The 16,779-nt window shown below is 56.5% G+C and overlaps 2 protein-coding genes across 2 annotated transcripts in view; both read left to right on the top strand.

The window, feature by feature from the left end:
• The first annotated feature begins 13,032 nt into the window (after nucleotides 1-13,032).
• LRRC43 (leucine rich repeat containing 43) lies at nucleotides 13,033-16,416 on the top strand. The gene is made up of 5 exons (XM_026058801.1): nucleotides 13,033-13,516; nucleotides 13,627-13,713; nucleotides 13,933-14,166; nucleotides 14,476-14,563; nucleotides 16,040-16,416. Exons 1-5 carry the CDS (start codon nucleotides 13,283-13,285, stop codon nucleotides 16,207-16,209), a joined length of 813 nt encoding a protein of 270 aa, XP_025914586.1. The 5' UTR covers nucleotides 13,033-13,282; the 3' UTR covers nucleotides 16,210-16,416.
• B3GNT4 (UDP-GlcNAc:betaGal beta-1,3-N-acetylglucosaminyltransferase 4) overlaps nucleotides 16,186-16,779 on the top strand; it is a 3,341-nt gene continuing 2,747 nt past the window's right edge. The window contains exon 1 of the mRNA XM_026058799.1: nucleotides 16,186-16,232. The gene's annotated coding sequence lies outside the window, so the exon portion shown is untranslated. The remainder of the gene's footprint in view (nucleotides 16,233-16,779) is intronic.

Below are 16,779 nucleotides of genomic sequence, written 5' to 3'. Positions count from 1 at the left end.
TTATTTTCAAACTGGAACTTGGCTTGAAGGTGGGGAAATGGTGAGTAGAACTCTTCCTGGTTCACCCACCAGGACCAGCACCTCCTATCCCTTGTGCAACTCTGGAAGGTGACGGGGCTCATTTCCCTGCTAGCAATGCTGAAGTCACCCCTTGGGATCCTTGTGTTTGGCTCTCCCTTTGCAAGGCTTGTGTCCTCTATTGAGCTTCTGAAGCTTGGACTCCCTCTTTCAAGAGACTTGATGCCCCTTGGACCCTTCTCATTTGAAAGAGCTGGCTCACTCTGGGCTTAGTTGGAGCTTACCAGTGATTTACCTTTTCTCGTGCCTTGGCCACCAGGCTATATGTGCTCTGTGCTGAGTGTTCCCTGTCTCACCAAAGTCAGTGTTAGCCAGGTGAACAAAAACTGAGTATCTGCACTCTATAGTCAGCTCTGCTCCCTTTCTCTGAAGCAGATTAGAGATGGGGAATGAACAGACTGTGTTCAGTACCACCTCCCCAAGCCCAGTCTGCAGAGTACACATCTTTCTTCACCCTAAGTAACTGCTGGAGTTGTCAGCCTGCTGTTTCATATTTTACATGACATAAATTTCCAAACGTGTTGAGGTTCTGATGTGTTCTTAGAGCAATCAGACCCTTACTACTAATTGTATTAAGCACAGTAGTGTGGGAGAGCTCTTCTGACAAAACTAACTGGACCAAGATCTTTTTTTCTGTACCTGATTTTAACTTGAAGGCTAGTAATTCAAAGGTAGCCCTGGTGTTTCTCCAAGCAAGATAAAACTCCTAAGCCTGTAGGGGCTTCACCAACACCTTGAGCCTGATGGTAGTATTTTCTCTCAGGCTTGGATTTAGGGCTCTTGGTTGATATGCTGCCTGGGCAGTGGAGTCAACAGAGCAGTGCTGTGAGCAGACAACATGGTATATTCTCATGGAATCAATGTCAGTGTTAGAGATTGAGCTGCTTCAGTCCATTTAAAAAACACAACAAACAAACGATGTTTCACTTTTGCCTTTAATGGCTGAATAAGTCGTTTCAGTTCTGTGTGCTTCAGTTGACACCTCGTTGGCATATTGGATTTCCTTGTGTCCAGTGGAAGCAGTCTTGAGTGACTGAGGCTCTAGTTAAAGTGAAAGATGCTAAATGAGTGAAAAGAGAGATTTCTAGTTTAAAAGCATTGCTCGAGAGTTGATGCTGATTAATCTTGCGCTTGCAATTGGTGGCTTTGACCTAATATAGCATATGAGAACTTTTAATGAGTCAGATCTGTGGTTACAGGAGAAGGTAGAGCATCTCTCTTACTCTATTTGCATTTAATTTTTTTTTTTTTATATCTTTGACTTGATCTCACACAAAGCATTTTGGTAGGAGAAGGCGGTGATGGAGAACGCTATCTAAACACCTTTAGCCTGACATCGCTCTCAGTTGAACATACAAATGTCTGTGTTACTGTAGCGATACTATCAAACCTCGCTGGGAGGAAGCTGTGGCTGGAGAGCACTGTTGCTTTACAACTGATTTTGTGGTGATTTCAGTGAGGCTGGCATGACTGTAGCTGGTGTGCCAAAAGAGTAATTGAAATGGCTTATTCCTGTGGCTGATTCTGCTAATCCTTGAACAATACAAAAAGCGGACCTACGTTTGCTCTTTGCAAATTACTCCAAATGAAATAAGTGCCATAAGATAATTGGCAAGTCAGTGGGCCAGCAGTCCAGGTCCCTCTTTATATGTATTGACATCCCATATATTTTTCCAAAAAGTATGTTGTAACCCAGCTCTGGCAGAGTTTGCTTTCTCCTAGCACTAGCTGAATCTGTTGCAAAATGAACAGCAAACGTTGGTCACTAGCTTTTTTTTCCCCCCCCTTCTTCTTCTGACCTGTGTTTACTCTCAGGAACTCTCCTAGGGCTATTCTCGTCAAAGAGGACTTCCTCCTGAGCGTGTTCATCAGCAGGAGGTGTGTGGATGGTGAGTACTTGGGTGACAGGGAAGTTCCCGGAGTGCTCACACTACAAGAGGGCCCTGTTATCATCTGGAGAGATTTTTAACATGTTCCTATCTCGGAAGGAGGTGTGTGTACCACAAACCCAGGCCTGAGCATCGCAAAATGGAAACAAACCCGCAAAAGGTTAGGCTCCATTACCTCCCTAAGTGCTGCTGCTGCCTTCCCTTTTGATGCTCCTTAGAAAGTCCATCCATGGCTCCCCCGTCTCAACTGCTCATTCCTGCTCCTTGTTCTGGTAGGCCTTGAAGCCAACAGCTTCATGTTCAGTCAGGATAAACGGGGAGCTCCTTGTCAAGAAAACCCTGTGTATGACCACCTCATCATCACAGCAGAGATGAGGCATGTGGTGCGAGTGGGTCCCCTAACTTGTGGCCTGCGAGGGCTGAGGAGGATTCAGGGCCTGAATCTCCTGTCCCAGGAAAGGTGCAAACTTGCAGTTCTCACACTGAGCCCCAGCAGTCTCATCCTCCTAGGAGTGACTTGGACGAGCCTTGCTCTCTGCAGATGCTCATGCCATCCTCGGAGCCTCTCTGGGCTTCAGCTCCAGCTTTTGAGCTCTCTGCCACAGGCCTGGACTGCAGAGGTCCTCTGAACCTCTTCAGAAGGAAGCCACGAACACACCTCTGCAGTACAGCTAGTGTTGGCTCTCAAATGTCCTCTTTCCTGTTTACTCCAAGCTCAGTCACCAGATACGCGACCCTAACCTGTTTTATTTCCCTCCCTTTTCTTAAGCTGTCTGATGTTCTCAAAAGAAGCAGGAAGAGCTCTTCAAAGAAGGAGCCTCTGTGCCTGGCCAGGGTTGGCAGGGAACCAACCGCACTGGGATAGACGGACCAAAGGACAGTAAGTGAGCAGCTCCACCTCTATAGGCTGCCTGCAGGACCCCAATAAACTGTATCTAACTGTTTGCCATAGGAGCCTGCAGAAATTAGCCAAATGCAGACCTCAGAAATGCTTTGGAGATACAATTGTGTCGCGTTGTGTATCAGACTATCTGCAATCACTGCTTCGGAAGGGCTGTCTCGCCTGTGTGTACACCTACCCCCTCATCCTGGCTCCTCTTGGCGCTGATTGTCGCTTCCTCACCTCAACCTTTGAAGTTTGATGTTCAGGTACCAGCCGGTCTCACTGCCTCGCTGCATCCCAAACACTCGCGGCAAAGCACTGCCGTCTTTCAGGTACATGCAAGGAGAACAGCGGTTTGTCACAGTTTAGCATAAGCTCCCGAGGTGAGCCGTGTCTTTGGGGCTGGCAGTACACCGCTTCATGCGCTCATAGGGAAGAACAACTCTCTCCCTTTTTCAGGTCACTCTTCCTTGCCCATGACATGAATTGGGACAGTCTGACTCACTTCTTTAACATTTTCTTTGAGCCTCAGGCGAATCTGCTTCCCTTTCCAAGGAAAACCCTTTCTTTGCTCCTTTAGCTCTTCAGATACTCAGAAGGTGAAATAAAAGGTGTGTGCATCAGATGAAACCACAGGGAGTGGCTCTGTGTAATCCTCTGGTTCAGCAAGGTTTAAGTGGTTTGCTTCAACCGTTGGAAAGGGTGATGTCTAAGTCCTCAGTATCTTAATGTCTCCCTGCTCGCAGTGGTTTGTTGACCCTGTCTGGTAAGGTCAGCAGATGTTGCTTCTGCCCAGGGGCTAAGCACATCCTTAGACAGGGATCCTTTTACATTCCCTCTTCTTCCTCCAACCCTTAGAAACTGAGGTTGGGAAGTTGGGATTGCGCCTCTTGGACCCTGGGAAAATTGTTAGACCTGGGACTGAGCAGGGTAATCTGTGAGGGTGCCCCAGCCACCAGGGTGTCTCTGTTGCTCTCACTTAGACTTCCAGGGCTGGTAAGTGGCTTTCTGATTAAGAAGAGATCATGAGCAAAATCATCCCAGAAAGCCACCTTTGGACTCCACTCACCATGCTTGCATGAAGCTCACGCAGGTCAAAGAGGTGGCTTATTAAAACGTTCTTTGAATTCAAGGCACACTGGCATGGCACTAACAGGAAAGAGGGCAGTGATAGCTGTGTTAACACCAGGAACCGGGTCCTGGAATCAGATTGGCCTCATCCTTCGGCCTGTCTCCAATATATGATGTTTCTGGACGGTGCCTGGAAGCGGTCCCGTCTGGGAGGAATTCTTCTCCATTGCTCCAGTGTCCTCAGAGCCCGGTTGCGGGTGGTGCCAGCTCCTGCACCACCCCCAGGAGCCCCAACATAGGTGAGCCTCTCCCCTCCCCAAAAAGCAGCCTCAATACCCCACCTGAGCGTGACAGAAGATGCTTCACGAGAACAAAAAGGCCGGGCATGTTGGTACGGTGGGCTGCAGGAGCAGGAGGCTCCGCAGCTGCATCTGCAGGGATGGCAGCATCTCGGAGAACCTTCGCATCAGGAGGGGAAGCTGCTCTTCCCCAGGACGCTGATGTGCTCATGTTCAGGGGTTTGCAAGGAGGCTGGGGGAGACGGGCTGATACCAAAATGCCTCGCTCGGGCTGCTCGCAGGCTGTTCACAGCCTCCCAGCGCCGCTGCTCAATCCGGCTGCGATTCGCCCGACGCTCGGAGCGCAACCTGAGCGCTCCCGAGCAAGGTGACCCTGCGCAGGGCTGCTTGCTGGTCTGGACCCACCGTCCATGAACGTGGGGGGCGGTAGCAGAAAGAGGAGTAATCTTTTATTTATTTATTTATTTACTATTTATTAACAACCACCCCATTTGGGGGGATAACAAGGGGTTGATACGAGATAAAGGAAAAACAAGGATATGAGAAGTGCTCCTAGACCAAAGCCCATTTGAGTGTCTGTGCTGTGTTACCAGTTCCAGGAGCATTAATTAACTCAGGCACATTTTGGGTCTGGTGCTTGTGCCTGAGTGAAACCCAGTAAAAAGACAATCCAGCAGTATTTGTTTTATTTCATCTCATTTTAATTAAATTCTAGTTTTTGTCCAAAGATATAGTGATGGAAAGCATGAGTAAAACCATTCATCAACTAAATAGGAAATACACCATTCATCCCTCTCATCAATAAAATATAAAAGTTAAAACTCTGAATAAATATGTGTAAACTGTATAATTGCTTAAATAGATTTATAAAAATAAATGTATTGCATAAATTCATAAATACAAAGTGTACTCGCTAGCAAAAAGAGAAGTACAAAACCAGTCTATTGACAACCAACTTTTCTTTTGGAAAATAACCACAGGATAAAAATATAAATAACATTAAAATTTCTGAAATCATGATTTCCTGTTTGCTTATTTATATCATGACCAGTTACTTAAATCACCCTGACTTACTTTAGTCCATCCTTTTTATACAGTGTTGCAAATAAAACAATATAAATAGTTTTATAATAAATATAGTCAATAACTTAAGATATTCATGCTTTAAATATTAAATTAAACTAGATCATATAGTTAGGATAAATAGAATTACATTATTAATGTTGTTCCTGGCATCAAACTAATCACATAAATACCGGTAGGTCACATTTAGCCAAAGCTCTGGTACCTTGAAGTTATTTTTTCATCCTGGCGTATAACGCATTGTACCATTTTGTTGTATTTTGCATAAACTGGTCGTATTTCTGCAAAACCAGCCAGATGTATGTCATCTTCTGCGTCGTTTTCATCTGGCTCCACTTGGCGTCCACCTGGGGAAGGTCCTCGCTCCGGCAGGCGTAGAGCTCAGCCCCCTCGCTCAGCACCACCTCCAGCTGCCTCAGACTGGCGTCCACGGGCGGAGCGGTAGCGTTGCACATGCCTTCTGCCTCGTTCCTCAGGTTCTGTAGAGTTTTGTAGAAAACGTGGAAGGCGCAGCAGTTTGCGTTGAAGGCTGGGCATTCGGGTATTGCCCGGACCATTTCTGTGGCTTGGGAGTCAGCCTTTAGCCACACTATGGTTTGGGGCGTTACAGGGCTGCACGCGTTCTGCAGGGGAGGAAGAGGAGAGACGAGCTGTAGTAACCTTTTGCTTTGAATCTTTCCTGGTGACCTCTTCCCATTAGAGGGTCTAGGAGCATGCACGCTGATTTTTCAGGTTTTGTGTGCATTTTTTTGTTGTTGCTCAATAGTGATATTAACACCCACGCTCCTTTTATTGAGGAGGTATCACAAACTATCTGTGGCTTTGATTGCGCAGCACTTTCTGTCTTAATAGCCTGTTTGGCATTGCTTTCAGCTTTTCTAAGTTTTTTTTTTTTTTTTTTTTTTTAACCATATGGGTAAAATTTACTCATGGAAGAGACCTGCTTTGACCTGAAGCTATATTTGACTGTTTCAGCAGAAATGTTTTTAATTTCAAGCATGAGTTCAAGGGAAATCTCTTACATTGATGTTTTATCTATGTATTCTTAAGAATACCTTCCCAGGAATTGAGATTGCCTGAAGCATTGACTGAGCATTGACCCTTAGGATCAGTGCGCATTTGGCACAGAAAAGAAAGGGAAAAGAAAGGTCCAGTTTGGCTCCAGTTTTTAAAAGAAGCTTATTTCTCAGATGCAGATGAAGATGGCTAGATGAAGTGAGAAGGAGAGCATAGACTCATTAAGAGTTTGGTACCAAAAGTCTCTGAAGGTTTCAGCTGCAGGAGATATGTACGACCTGTGGCGACCAGGCTGCTACGCAGAGCACCCTCCCAGCTCATCTGAGCTTGAGCCCTCCAAGGGGCTGAGCAGGTTTCCTGCAGAAGTGCTCTCGACTGCCCTAGCACTAGGGTCAAACCCAAGAGCAAGGCAATTGTCCCCGTTTTTTCCAAAGATCTGGCTGGTTTCTTCCAAAAAGCTGCCTGCTTCAAGCCTGATGCAATGCAGGAGGCAGAGGATGAGCAACGGATTAGTCTGGAAGATACAACCGGCATGAGCTGAGGTGAGGTTGCCCAAGCTCGCCCAACCTGTCCTAGACATTGTTCCAACTCTGTACTGAAATAAAGCAATGTCAGTGTTTTCCCTCCTGCGTGGAATAGAGAGACACTGCTTTTAAGTTCTAACCCAAATATTTCTTTTCTGATGGGCTTTCTAGTATTTTATATTAATTCAAGGGCTTTCTTCTCAGACATAGGCACAACAGATGCAAAATGGTACACTTACATATTTTTCAAACATGGTCCTTGCGTGTGTTTCCAGCACTGATGCTAAGGTCTTTATGCTGGTAGTAAAATGCTTCTGCCCTGTAGTAGTAATTTTGCCTTCTGAGGTGACAGTTGGGGCCAAGGAGACCAAAGGAACCAGTGAACAGATGAGGAAGATTGCAAACCCGTTGATTTCTGCATTCAAACGGAGGGGAAGAAAAAGGAATACAATGAATACAGCCTCAAGGCTCTACATCGATTTTGCAGAACTTCCTGGGTTTTGCTACGTACTAAATTTTTAAAGCGTATAGGCTTTAAGTTGCTGAGTTAACAATAAGCATCGAGCAAGGCAAACGTGCAGCGTAAAGTAAGGCATACCCACCTGTCTGGCGCTTCATGGCGGGCTTAGAGAGCAGCTGCCTTGGCCACAAGCTAGCTGGACGCTGGTGCTCAAGTTGCTGGAGCGCTGGAGATGGGGACAGCCGGGCTGTATTTAAGTACAGAGGAGTTTTGCGTCAGTGGCTCCCCCATGGGTTTTTTTTTTTTTTTTCACATGATAGTTTGGGGTTTTTTTCTTTTTTGAAAGATTACATCAGAATTTGGTTCAAATGCGTCTGCACTGATTGTGATCTAGAATACAGTTTCAAACTGACACAGATGGTATCCCGTATCATCTCTTCAGCTAGGAGTTCAGGACACTTGGCTTCGCCATCCCATCCGAGTCGTTGGGATCTCCAAAACGCAGCTCTTTCTTAGAGCGTAGGCTCTGGTCTTCAACAACCTGGTGGAGCCCCAGCAGCAAGCGCACGGCTGGGGCATGACGGGAAAAAGCGACGAGTGGCTCGTATGCAAGGTAGGGCATTCGGAGCAACATAGGCATTAATTCCATGGATCTCTGTAAAACCCTGTCTTCCAGGCGCAATCCTTTTACATAACCCAGTGGAGAACGTCCAGGTCTCACCTCCCATCGCTGCCACCCTCCCTTCTAACTCGGCTGAAGCTGTCATCTGCTTCCAGTAACTAGATGCTGGATATTCTCATATGCAGCAAAATGGGGGGAAAAAAATCATTCCTAGGACATGCAAGTAAGAGGCTGTGATCAGAAGAGGACCTGCAGAACTACCACCAGTATTTTAGGACAAAAAGCGAAGGAAAGGAAGCCCCTACGAATGTTCCCTTGTGAAAGCATTAAGTGATACACGTTCACTTGTACTGCCTAGACCCGGGGTAAGAGAAAGACCTGAAAGGCAGTGATAGATCCAAGGATGTATGTGTGCAAAGTTACCAGAAAACTTTCAAGGAACAACATTTCGGTGTCAAAATCCTCAGTTCTTTCTCTTTTCCATGTGAAAAAAAAAAGCAAGCTCTGAAAATAAAAGGCTCCGTGTGTGCATAAACTTCCCCAGGGTGTCTGGGACTGGTCACAGCTGGCCATGGGCAATGCCAGGCAGCACCTCCAGCCCTCTCCTTCGAGGGCAGCCCGTGGGACTCGCTCACCTTCTCCAGGACGTTTGTTCTCGCACAACCCGTGATCCTGGGCACGAAATAATGCAAAGAAAGAGAAAGAATGACCTTAACCTAAGGTACGAGGCGACAGTATTGCATTCAACTGGAGAGGAACAAGAAAAGGACTGTTCCGGTAGAGGCTTTTGTATTTGTTTTTTTATTACTATTTTTGGGGTAAAATGGGGAGAGGGGTGTTTCTTTGTGCAGAGTGTTCTTAAGGAAAGTCCCTACAACGCAAATTCGATGTGTACAGGCAGCTCCTTTTGGAGACATCACGGGGGAGGGGGGTGCTTGTTTGGAAATCAAGCCACGGGAAAAGGAGGGTTGGAGGCGGACGGACAAGCAGAACGGGAGCCGGTCTCCAGGCTGAGGCAGGACAAGCCATGGAGAGGCTGGAAGGGGAAGACGAGCAGCAGAGAGGTGCGTCTGGTTCGCGCACCACGGGGCATTGCAAAGGGAAAGGCACGTGAGCCGGTAGGTGCGGGAGACTTGGGCATCGCGCGCTGTCCCCTTCCAGCTCCTCCAGCTGAGCGGCCGCGGGCACACGCAGCCAGGGAGGGCGGCTCAAGGAATCGCGGCCGGGTTTTCCTCCTAGCGCAGGGAATATTGGTTTGCGCTGTTCCTGGGGCAACAGGGCCCAGTTCTGGCCTACAACCCTGACATAACGCAGCGATACAAGTAAGAAAAACGGTATTCTTGCACCTTGACTTTCCCGTGAAACACGATGCAGCCACCGGCGACCCGTTCTTCAAAGGTTTCCAGGCTTGCCTTCATTTTCCGCGGGGCCGAAGGGCGGCAGCATCCCCGCCGCGCCACGCCACCGCCTCCATGGGTGCCTGCTCTGCACATCCTTTCCTAGCTGCCTGCAGCTGCGATAAGCTGCTGAGCTGATAAGGGAGCAGATCGGCATCCGTCCTGTAAAACCCGCCGCGAGTGGAAGTTCAGCCTTCCACCACGTAACCGCCGGCCGCCGCAGGGCCTCTGCAGTCCGGGTGCTGGCGTTTTGCTGACACAGGCTGCTCTGCCCTACGATGGAATCTGCAGCTCTTGCCTCAACGCCCGTCGCTGGAAAAAGCAAATAAACCTCAGAGCTCGGAGACCCGAAGCTGACCCAGGGCTTGCAGGCCTGGAGCTCGTCTACTTTTTCCAAGTGTAGGGGAAGGTACTTTCAGCTATGAACTTTGTTTTCCGACGGCCTTGCGCGGTCGTGGCGGTGACAGCAGCGCGCTGCACACATGCGGAGCGTGGTGTTTTCGCAGCTAACTGAGGAAGGGACCGTTTCCTCCCCGAAACCCGAGTGACTCTCAGCGCGCCGATAACCGAACCACGGCAAATGCCAGGCCGCGGGCCCGGGGCGCAGGGCTGACTCCGYGCCCCGCAAAGGCCGCCGCAGCCCGCGGGTTTCTCCCCTCGCGCGGAGGGGAAGCAGCCCCCGGCCCAGCAGGAGGGGTGTCGAGCCGGTGCTTTATTCCCCGCGGCGGCGCCCGGCCGAGCGAGAGCCGCCGGCGTTTGCGTCCTTGCCATCTCCTAGCGACGGGGACGCTGCCGGCAACGCGGCCAGGGAATTCCCGCGGGGGCCGGAGCGGGATGGCGGGGCCGGGCGGCCGCAGCGCCTCGGCCGCGTTTCGGGAGCACCTCCGGCGCCTGGGCCTGCACGAGTTCCCCTGCGGCGCGGGCGGCCGGGTAGGGGCCGGGGGCTCCGGCGCTGCTCCGGGAGGGCTCGGCCAGGCGCTGCCTCCCGGCTGCCGGAGCGGCAGCACGTGCCGCGGCGGAGCCGACGCCGGCGGGACCCTGGCTGCCCACGTGCCTCCCCTTGCAGCAGCAGCGGCCCCGCGGCGGCGCGGAGGACGAGGAGAGCCGGGAGGCGCGGACGGAGCTGCTGCGCTGCCGGCACTCGCCCTGGGCCCTGCCGCCGGGCTGCGGCCCCGAGGACCAGCGCCTGCGGCTGCTGGCCGTGCGGGCGCCCGGGCTCGTCCGCGACACCGACGTCTTCCTCTTCTTCCRCGTCCTGCGGCTGGTCGATCAGGGAGTAAGTAAGCGCAGCCACCGGCCGGGCGGGAAAGCACGGTCGGAGGCCCCGTGCCGCCGCGGTGTCCCTGCGGCCGGGGGCGAGCGGCGGCCGGACCCGGCACTTTGCAGGTAGACGAGGTCGACGAGGGTCTGCTGCGCTTCCAGCGCCTGGAGGAGCTGGTGCTCAGCGCCAACCGCATCAGCGCCGTGGCCTCGGCCAACCTGCCCGGCACGCTGAAGGTGAGCCCACGACGGCGGAGCGGGTCCCATCCCGGGATGCGGCGCGAGGAGCGGCTAATTGCAAAGGCGCTCGTCGCCCCCGCTGCCCGGGGCAGGTCCTGGAGCTGTGCGGCAACGCCGTGAGCGACCTGCGGGACCTGTGCTCCCGGCCGCCTCCGCCGCTGCAGCACCTGGGGCTGGGGCACAACCGCCTGCGCGGCGCCGCGCAGCACGGCTGCCTCACCGCGGACTCCTGGTAACCCCGGCGGCCGAGCGCGCCGGCTCTCGCAAAGGCGGTGGGAAGGGGTCGGCAGCCACCGTGGGCAGGGCTGCTCGTGGGAGCCCTCTCCCTGCCCGAAGCCCTTCCTGGGAAAGGGCCTGCGGATCGGGCTGCGCCGTGGAAGGATGCGGTAGGGGGGTTAAGAGATGCTGAAGGAGCGTCTCGGTGAGTTGTGGGGCAGGCTGGCGAGGGGCCGGGTGGCCCAGGGACTTGCGGTGGCCTCCTGGGGGGGGGGGGCTGCACCGGCAGGTGCCCCCACGAGCCATGGGCTGCCGGTGCTCTGCCCTCCCGCGAACGTCCTCCGCCTGCCCCGGCTGCTGCCTTCTCTCTGCTCCAGGCCAAACCTCGTTTCCCTCGATCTGAGCTTTAACGCCCTGACGGATCTGCTGGGGCTGGTCTCCAAGCTGGCCGGTCTGCAGAAGCTCCGCGTGCTGCTGCTCCAAGGGAACCCGCTGGCTCTCCTCGCCGCGTACAGAGGCTTCGTCGTGGACAGCCTGCCCAGGCTCCGCGTCCTGGACGACGTGCACATAGGGCCCGACGAGAGGCACCGGTACCGCGGGCTGGCGGCGCGGCCTGGTGAGCCTGCGCCTCCGCGAACGGCCGGCGACTCGGGAGGTGGTTTGGTCGCAGCTGAGCTAGGAGTCCTCGGGGCTCACGCTGCGTCCAGTATCGACTTCTTCCTTGCCTTTTCTCTAATGCACCGAGGCAGTTTGGTGCCTTTCCGGTGCGACCTGCATCACGGTTTAAGCTGCCCGACGTGGTTAGGGCAACGTCCATCACTTAAACCCCTCTGTTTTCGTGCTGAATTGCGCGTCAGAAGGACGAGGGTTTTCTCGATAACCCCTTTTCTCCCCGGCCGGGGCACCGCGCAGGGCTGCAGCAGGCACCCCGAGGAGCGGGACGGCGGCGCGCGCGGCGCGTTGGACGCGGAGCGGGGGGAAGCGGGGCAGGCGGGAGCCGGGATTGGGACGGGACGGGACATCCCTCCGGGGGTCCTGCTCGGCGGGGCCAGGCCCTCGCCCTGCTTCCCGCCGTCCAAAACGTCGCCCCGGGGCCGGGGGGGGGGGGGGTGTGCGGCGCAGAGCAGCGGTGTGCGGTGCTGCCTGTGTGGGGGGGGGGGGCCCCCGGGGGGGGGGGGCCCGCCCCCGGGCGGGGGGCCCGGGGGAACCGGCCCCCCGCCCGGCAGAGCTGCTGGCCCGCGGGGCTCGCGTGGCCGTGCACGTGGGGGCGGTGAGGGGCCTCCCCGCGCCCGGCGCCCCCGAGCCGCTGGACGCCGGCGCCGACGTCGCCGAGGTCGCCCGCAGCTACTCGGTGACCTACGAGTTCGCGGCGAGCGAGGACGTCGGCAGCCCCGAGGTTTGCGCTTCACCCCGCGAGCGACAGCCGCTGGCCACCCCGGTGGGGGGCTTGTAGCCGCTATAGCCGCCCTCGGGGCCGGGGGTCCCGGTCCCCCGTGGGGGCACCGCGCTCTCCGCATGGAGCAGCGTGTTCCCAGCTGCTTGCCTCCCTGTTCCCGCCACGGGCACGGGCTGCAAAATGGGACCGCAGCGGGGATGCGTCCCCTGGGCTCGAGGCAAGCACAGCCGGAGGCGTCCCGACGGGAGATCCCTCCCTGCCCCAGTAACAAAAATCCCTCAGCATCCCACAGCGGCCACGCAGGACCCCGGCGGCGGGAAGGCGGCGTGGGACGCAGCGGAAAGTGAGGGCCAGGAGCAGCCCAAGGCCGGCACCAGTAAGGGGAATTAGGATCAAACCCGCTATTCCAGCAGCCAGGGCAGGTTTACAGCTCCTTTGGGATGTGCTGGCATCAGCACATCCCTCGCAGCCAGGCTGGCACCAAGCCTGGGCTGATGGATGGGGAATTGGCACCGTCTGGTCCCTGGCGTCACCTGAGCCGGGGCAGGAGCCACCACCTGCGTGAGCCAGGCAGGTCTGAGCCGCTGGCCCAAAGAAACCATATTCTGGTTCCTGCACGCTTGCCTGGTATCCGTGGTTTCATTAAAAAAAAACAAGAATAAACCCAGCCTAGATATTAACCCTGGCTCGACGTTACTGGATAGCTGGGTTTATTCTTGTTTTGACTGGAATCGCGATAACATTCGTTTGCCATTATTACGATGGTGCAATGTCACGGGAAACTCGTTAGCCTTAAACTGCTAGTCTCGGGGTCTGCTGTCGTATCCCGAGCCGATTCCGCAAGCAAATGTTTCCGTGCGGAGGGAAAACCCCCTGTCCCCCGTGGGGCGCCTCGGGGAGGAGCGGTCCCTCCGCCGAGCCCCCCCGGCGTCCCCGCGCAGCGCAGGTGCACGCCACCCCCGCGAAGCCCTGGGCAGACCCCATGGACTGCGGCTACCGGCGGGAGCACGCCGCCCCGGACCTGGTGGGGCTGAAGGCCTTCCTGGAGGCCGGGACCGTCCTCTCCGTGGTGGAGGAGAAGGTGAGCGCGCGGCGGCGCGGGGCCGAGGGGCTGGGCGGTGTTGCAGTGCCGGGGGAAGCGGCGACCCCGGGCCGGGGGCTGGGTGTCCCCACGCGCCGCTGTCCCGGCAGGTGCTCTCCTGGCCTCTCATCACAGACACGGATGAAACCGCCGTCAAGAAGGGGAAGGCAGGGCGAGGGCTGCAGCACGGCGCTGAGGTAGGACGCTGGCGGGACCCGTGTTCGTGCGCTGCCCCAGCTGCCAGACCCACGGGGGATGGGACAAGGGCCCCAGTTTGGGAACCTCCCGTCCGCCCAAAAGTCCCCTCCTTGCTGCGGGAGGAGGCGGCGGCCGCTGGACGCGTCTCGGCCGGGATGCAGCGGTGGGACAGCGTGGCCTGGTGCCCCTTGGCAAAGGGACCGTAACGCTCCGCTGAGGCTCGTCCCCACCCCGGCGCCCCGCAGGACACTGTGCCCGGGGACAAGCAGAAGAAGAAGCAGAGGGAGAAGCCCCGTGAGCTCCGCAGCGACCCTCCCGTTCGGAGGACCCTGGGCACCGGGAGGGTGAGCCTGCAGGCCCTGCTGACCACCGAGGCCCTGGTGGCAACCGTGTGTGACCTCGGGATCCCGACCGCCGAGGAGCCGCCGCGGCCACCAAGCCCAGAGGAGAAGGTACTGAGCGGAGAGGCAGGTCTGCTGGGCTGGGGACTGCAGTGGTCTCCTCTACTCCTCCTCCTCCTTCTCCTTCTCCTCCTCCTCCTTCTTCTCCTCCTTCTCCTTCTTCTTCTCCTCCTTCTCCTTCTCTTTCACCTTCTTCCCTCTCCCCCTGCCGTGCTCCTGCTCCCGGGTGCCCCCTTTCCATTGCCCTATACATGCTGGTGACAGACCCCGGACAGCGATGGCCATAATCACGGGGCTCACTTTTGCCCCCAGACAGTTAAATCCCAAAACGCCTCACTGTGGAAACGTCTCTCTCCGCAGGACAGGAGAAAAGGGAAAGACAAGAGCAAAAAGCCAAAAGAGGGGAGAGGCAGCGAGGCCAGCCAGGGGACCGCCACGTCCGCCAAAGGTGACCGCGGGCCGGAGGTGGCCGGGCAGAGCGTGCTGGGGGCGATGGCCCCGTCCCGGGGTGCCGGGCTCGGAGGTGTCTGCGGGTGCCCAGGCGACCCTGCAAGGTGCTCAGACACATCCCGAACTTCAGGTGGTGAATACTGCGCTGCCTGCGGGGCTGTACGGTTAGGCACACACCAGATACACGTTGTTGGGTTGGTATCTGAACACGCGCCGAGGGTCGGCTCGTCGGCACGGCCCAGGAGCATCCAGCAGCTCCGCCGGGGCAGGAGGGCAGAGCAGGTTTTCGGGTGAGAGCCCTTCCCAGCGCGCGGCCTCGAGCGCTTTGCAGAGGGCATCACCAGTCCGCGCGGTCCGGAGATGGGATGCAGAGCCATGCCCAGGGCCCCCTCCCCGCGGGCACTGCGGCCGCCCCGCGCACAGCTCCCCACCGCCCGGGCAGCGGCGCTGCTCGAGTACCGCGGACAGACCTCCCGGCCTAGCGCATGTTTTTTTTCCAGCAGTCTCGTTTTGGCTACAAAACCAGCCGTTGCATTAACGCAGTGTTTGCTCCCCCAAAGATGCTCATTTGCAATGAGCGCTCCGTCCGCACCGAGGCGCCGGAAAAGCTGTGCAGCCCGCGGCTGCGAGGGAGCCGCTGCCAGCGCCCTGCAGAGCAGCCGGGGCTCGGTGCCGCGGCACGAGCCGCTGAGATCAGCTGGATTTAGCCGCCGCGCGTTTTTCTCCCTTCCCACCCGGCGCTGCGTGCGTGCAGCAGCTCTTCCCTTTCGCGTGAGCGGGCGGCGAAACCTTTCTGCGGGTGGCCGAGGCGGTGCTGGGTGCACAGAAAGCACCCACGGGGCAATTAGGCAGAAACTCGTGATTAATTTGGCGTCCCCCTGCCCCGCTGGCCAGCCGCCCCCCCCCCCCTTGGCTGCAGCACGCGGCGGCAGCTGGGCTTCGCTTTGCAAAGAGAAGGTGCCAAAGCTGCGGCCGGCTGCCCCCAGTGCGGAGACCGGCGTCCCCCGGGCAGCGCCGGGGGCCGGTTTGTGTCCCCCTCGTCAGCAAACGCCCACAAATAACGAGTCCTCTCGGGGCGAGCGGGCTCGTTTCCGAACGGCTCCGAGAGGAGCGGCGGCCTCATCTGGAGCACGCGGTCTGCCCGCGCGTTGGAGGACGCCGTCGGAAGTGGTCTCACGTAGGTCCTGCGCTTTGATTTTCCAGGATCCTCCGAACGATTTATTTCTGCGTCTCTCTGCTTTTGCTAGAAATACCAGGGTGTTTTTACAACAACAACAAACAACAAAAAAGCAAAATTGCCCCCAGCTTGACTTCCTGTTTAAAGACACTTTTGGGACTTCTTAAGTAAAGTCATACTAGAATAGATTTTCCCTCGGGGCCTGCGAGTCAGCRCTACCGTGGTGGACACATCCCTCTGCTGGCTTCAGGGTGATTTCTTCTGCAAGCGCAGCGACCGGTTTACTTCTTTCCACAGGAAAAGGGAAAACCAAAGAGCCCGCGGGGCCGGACGAGGGCCGAGGGGTGCCGCCGGCGCCGCTGACCGTTCAGTTCCAGATGCAGCTGCTTCGCTGGCCCGCAGCGGCCGAAGCCCAGCAGCCAGCGAGCGCTGCGGCGGCGGTGGCGGCAGCGGGGAAGGTTCATTAGCGCGGGTGTAGCGAGTCGTAGAGGTTAGTGAAATAAAACCCACGGAACACTGTGGCTGCCAGTTCAGCACGTACGCGGCCACAGGCTGAATCACCAACGCCGGGAGATGACAGAGCGAGCGTCATCTGCCCGGGGCCGCTGCGGAGCGGCTGCTGGACTGCTGCGGCGCCGGGTGCAGGGCCGGGGGCRCAGGGCACGAGGTGCAGAGGTTGGTGTGCAGGGTGCAGGGCCCCGTGCGCAGGGTGCAGTGCGCGGGGTGCCGAGCTCGGTGTGCGGTATGTGGTGCGCAGTGTGCTCGGCCCCGTGTGCAGGGTGCAGTGCGCAGAGTGCAGTGCGCGGGGTGCTGAGCTCAGTGTGCGGTATGTGGTGCGCAGTGTGCCTGGCCCCGTGTGCAGGGTGCAGTGCGCAGGGTGCCGAGCTCGGTGTGGGGTGTGCAGTGCGCAGCATGCTCGACCCCGTGTGCAGTGTGCAGGGCCCAGTGTGCTTGGTCCTGCGTGCAGTGCGCAGGGCTCGGTGTGCAGTGTGTAGGGCTCGGTGTGCAGTGCGCAGGGCTCGGTGTGCAGTGCGCAG

The sequence above is a fragment of the Apteryx rowi genome, unplaced genomic scaffold (assembly GCF_003343035.1).
Source record: "Apteryx rowi isolate R43461 unplaced genomic scaffold, aptRow1 scaffold_15, whole genome shotgun sequence".
Taxonomy (NCBI): Eukaryota; Metazoa; Chordata; class Aves; order Apterygiformes; family Apterygidae; genus Apteryx; species Apteryx rowi.
This window is presented reverse-complemented; position numbering and strand designations above follow the sequence as displayed.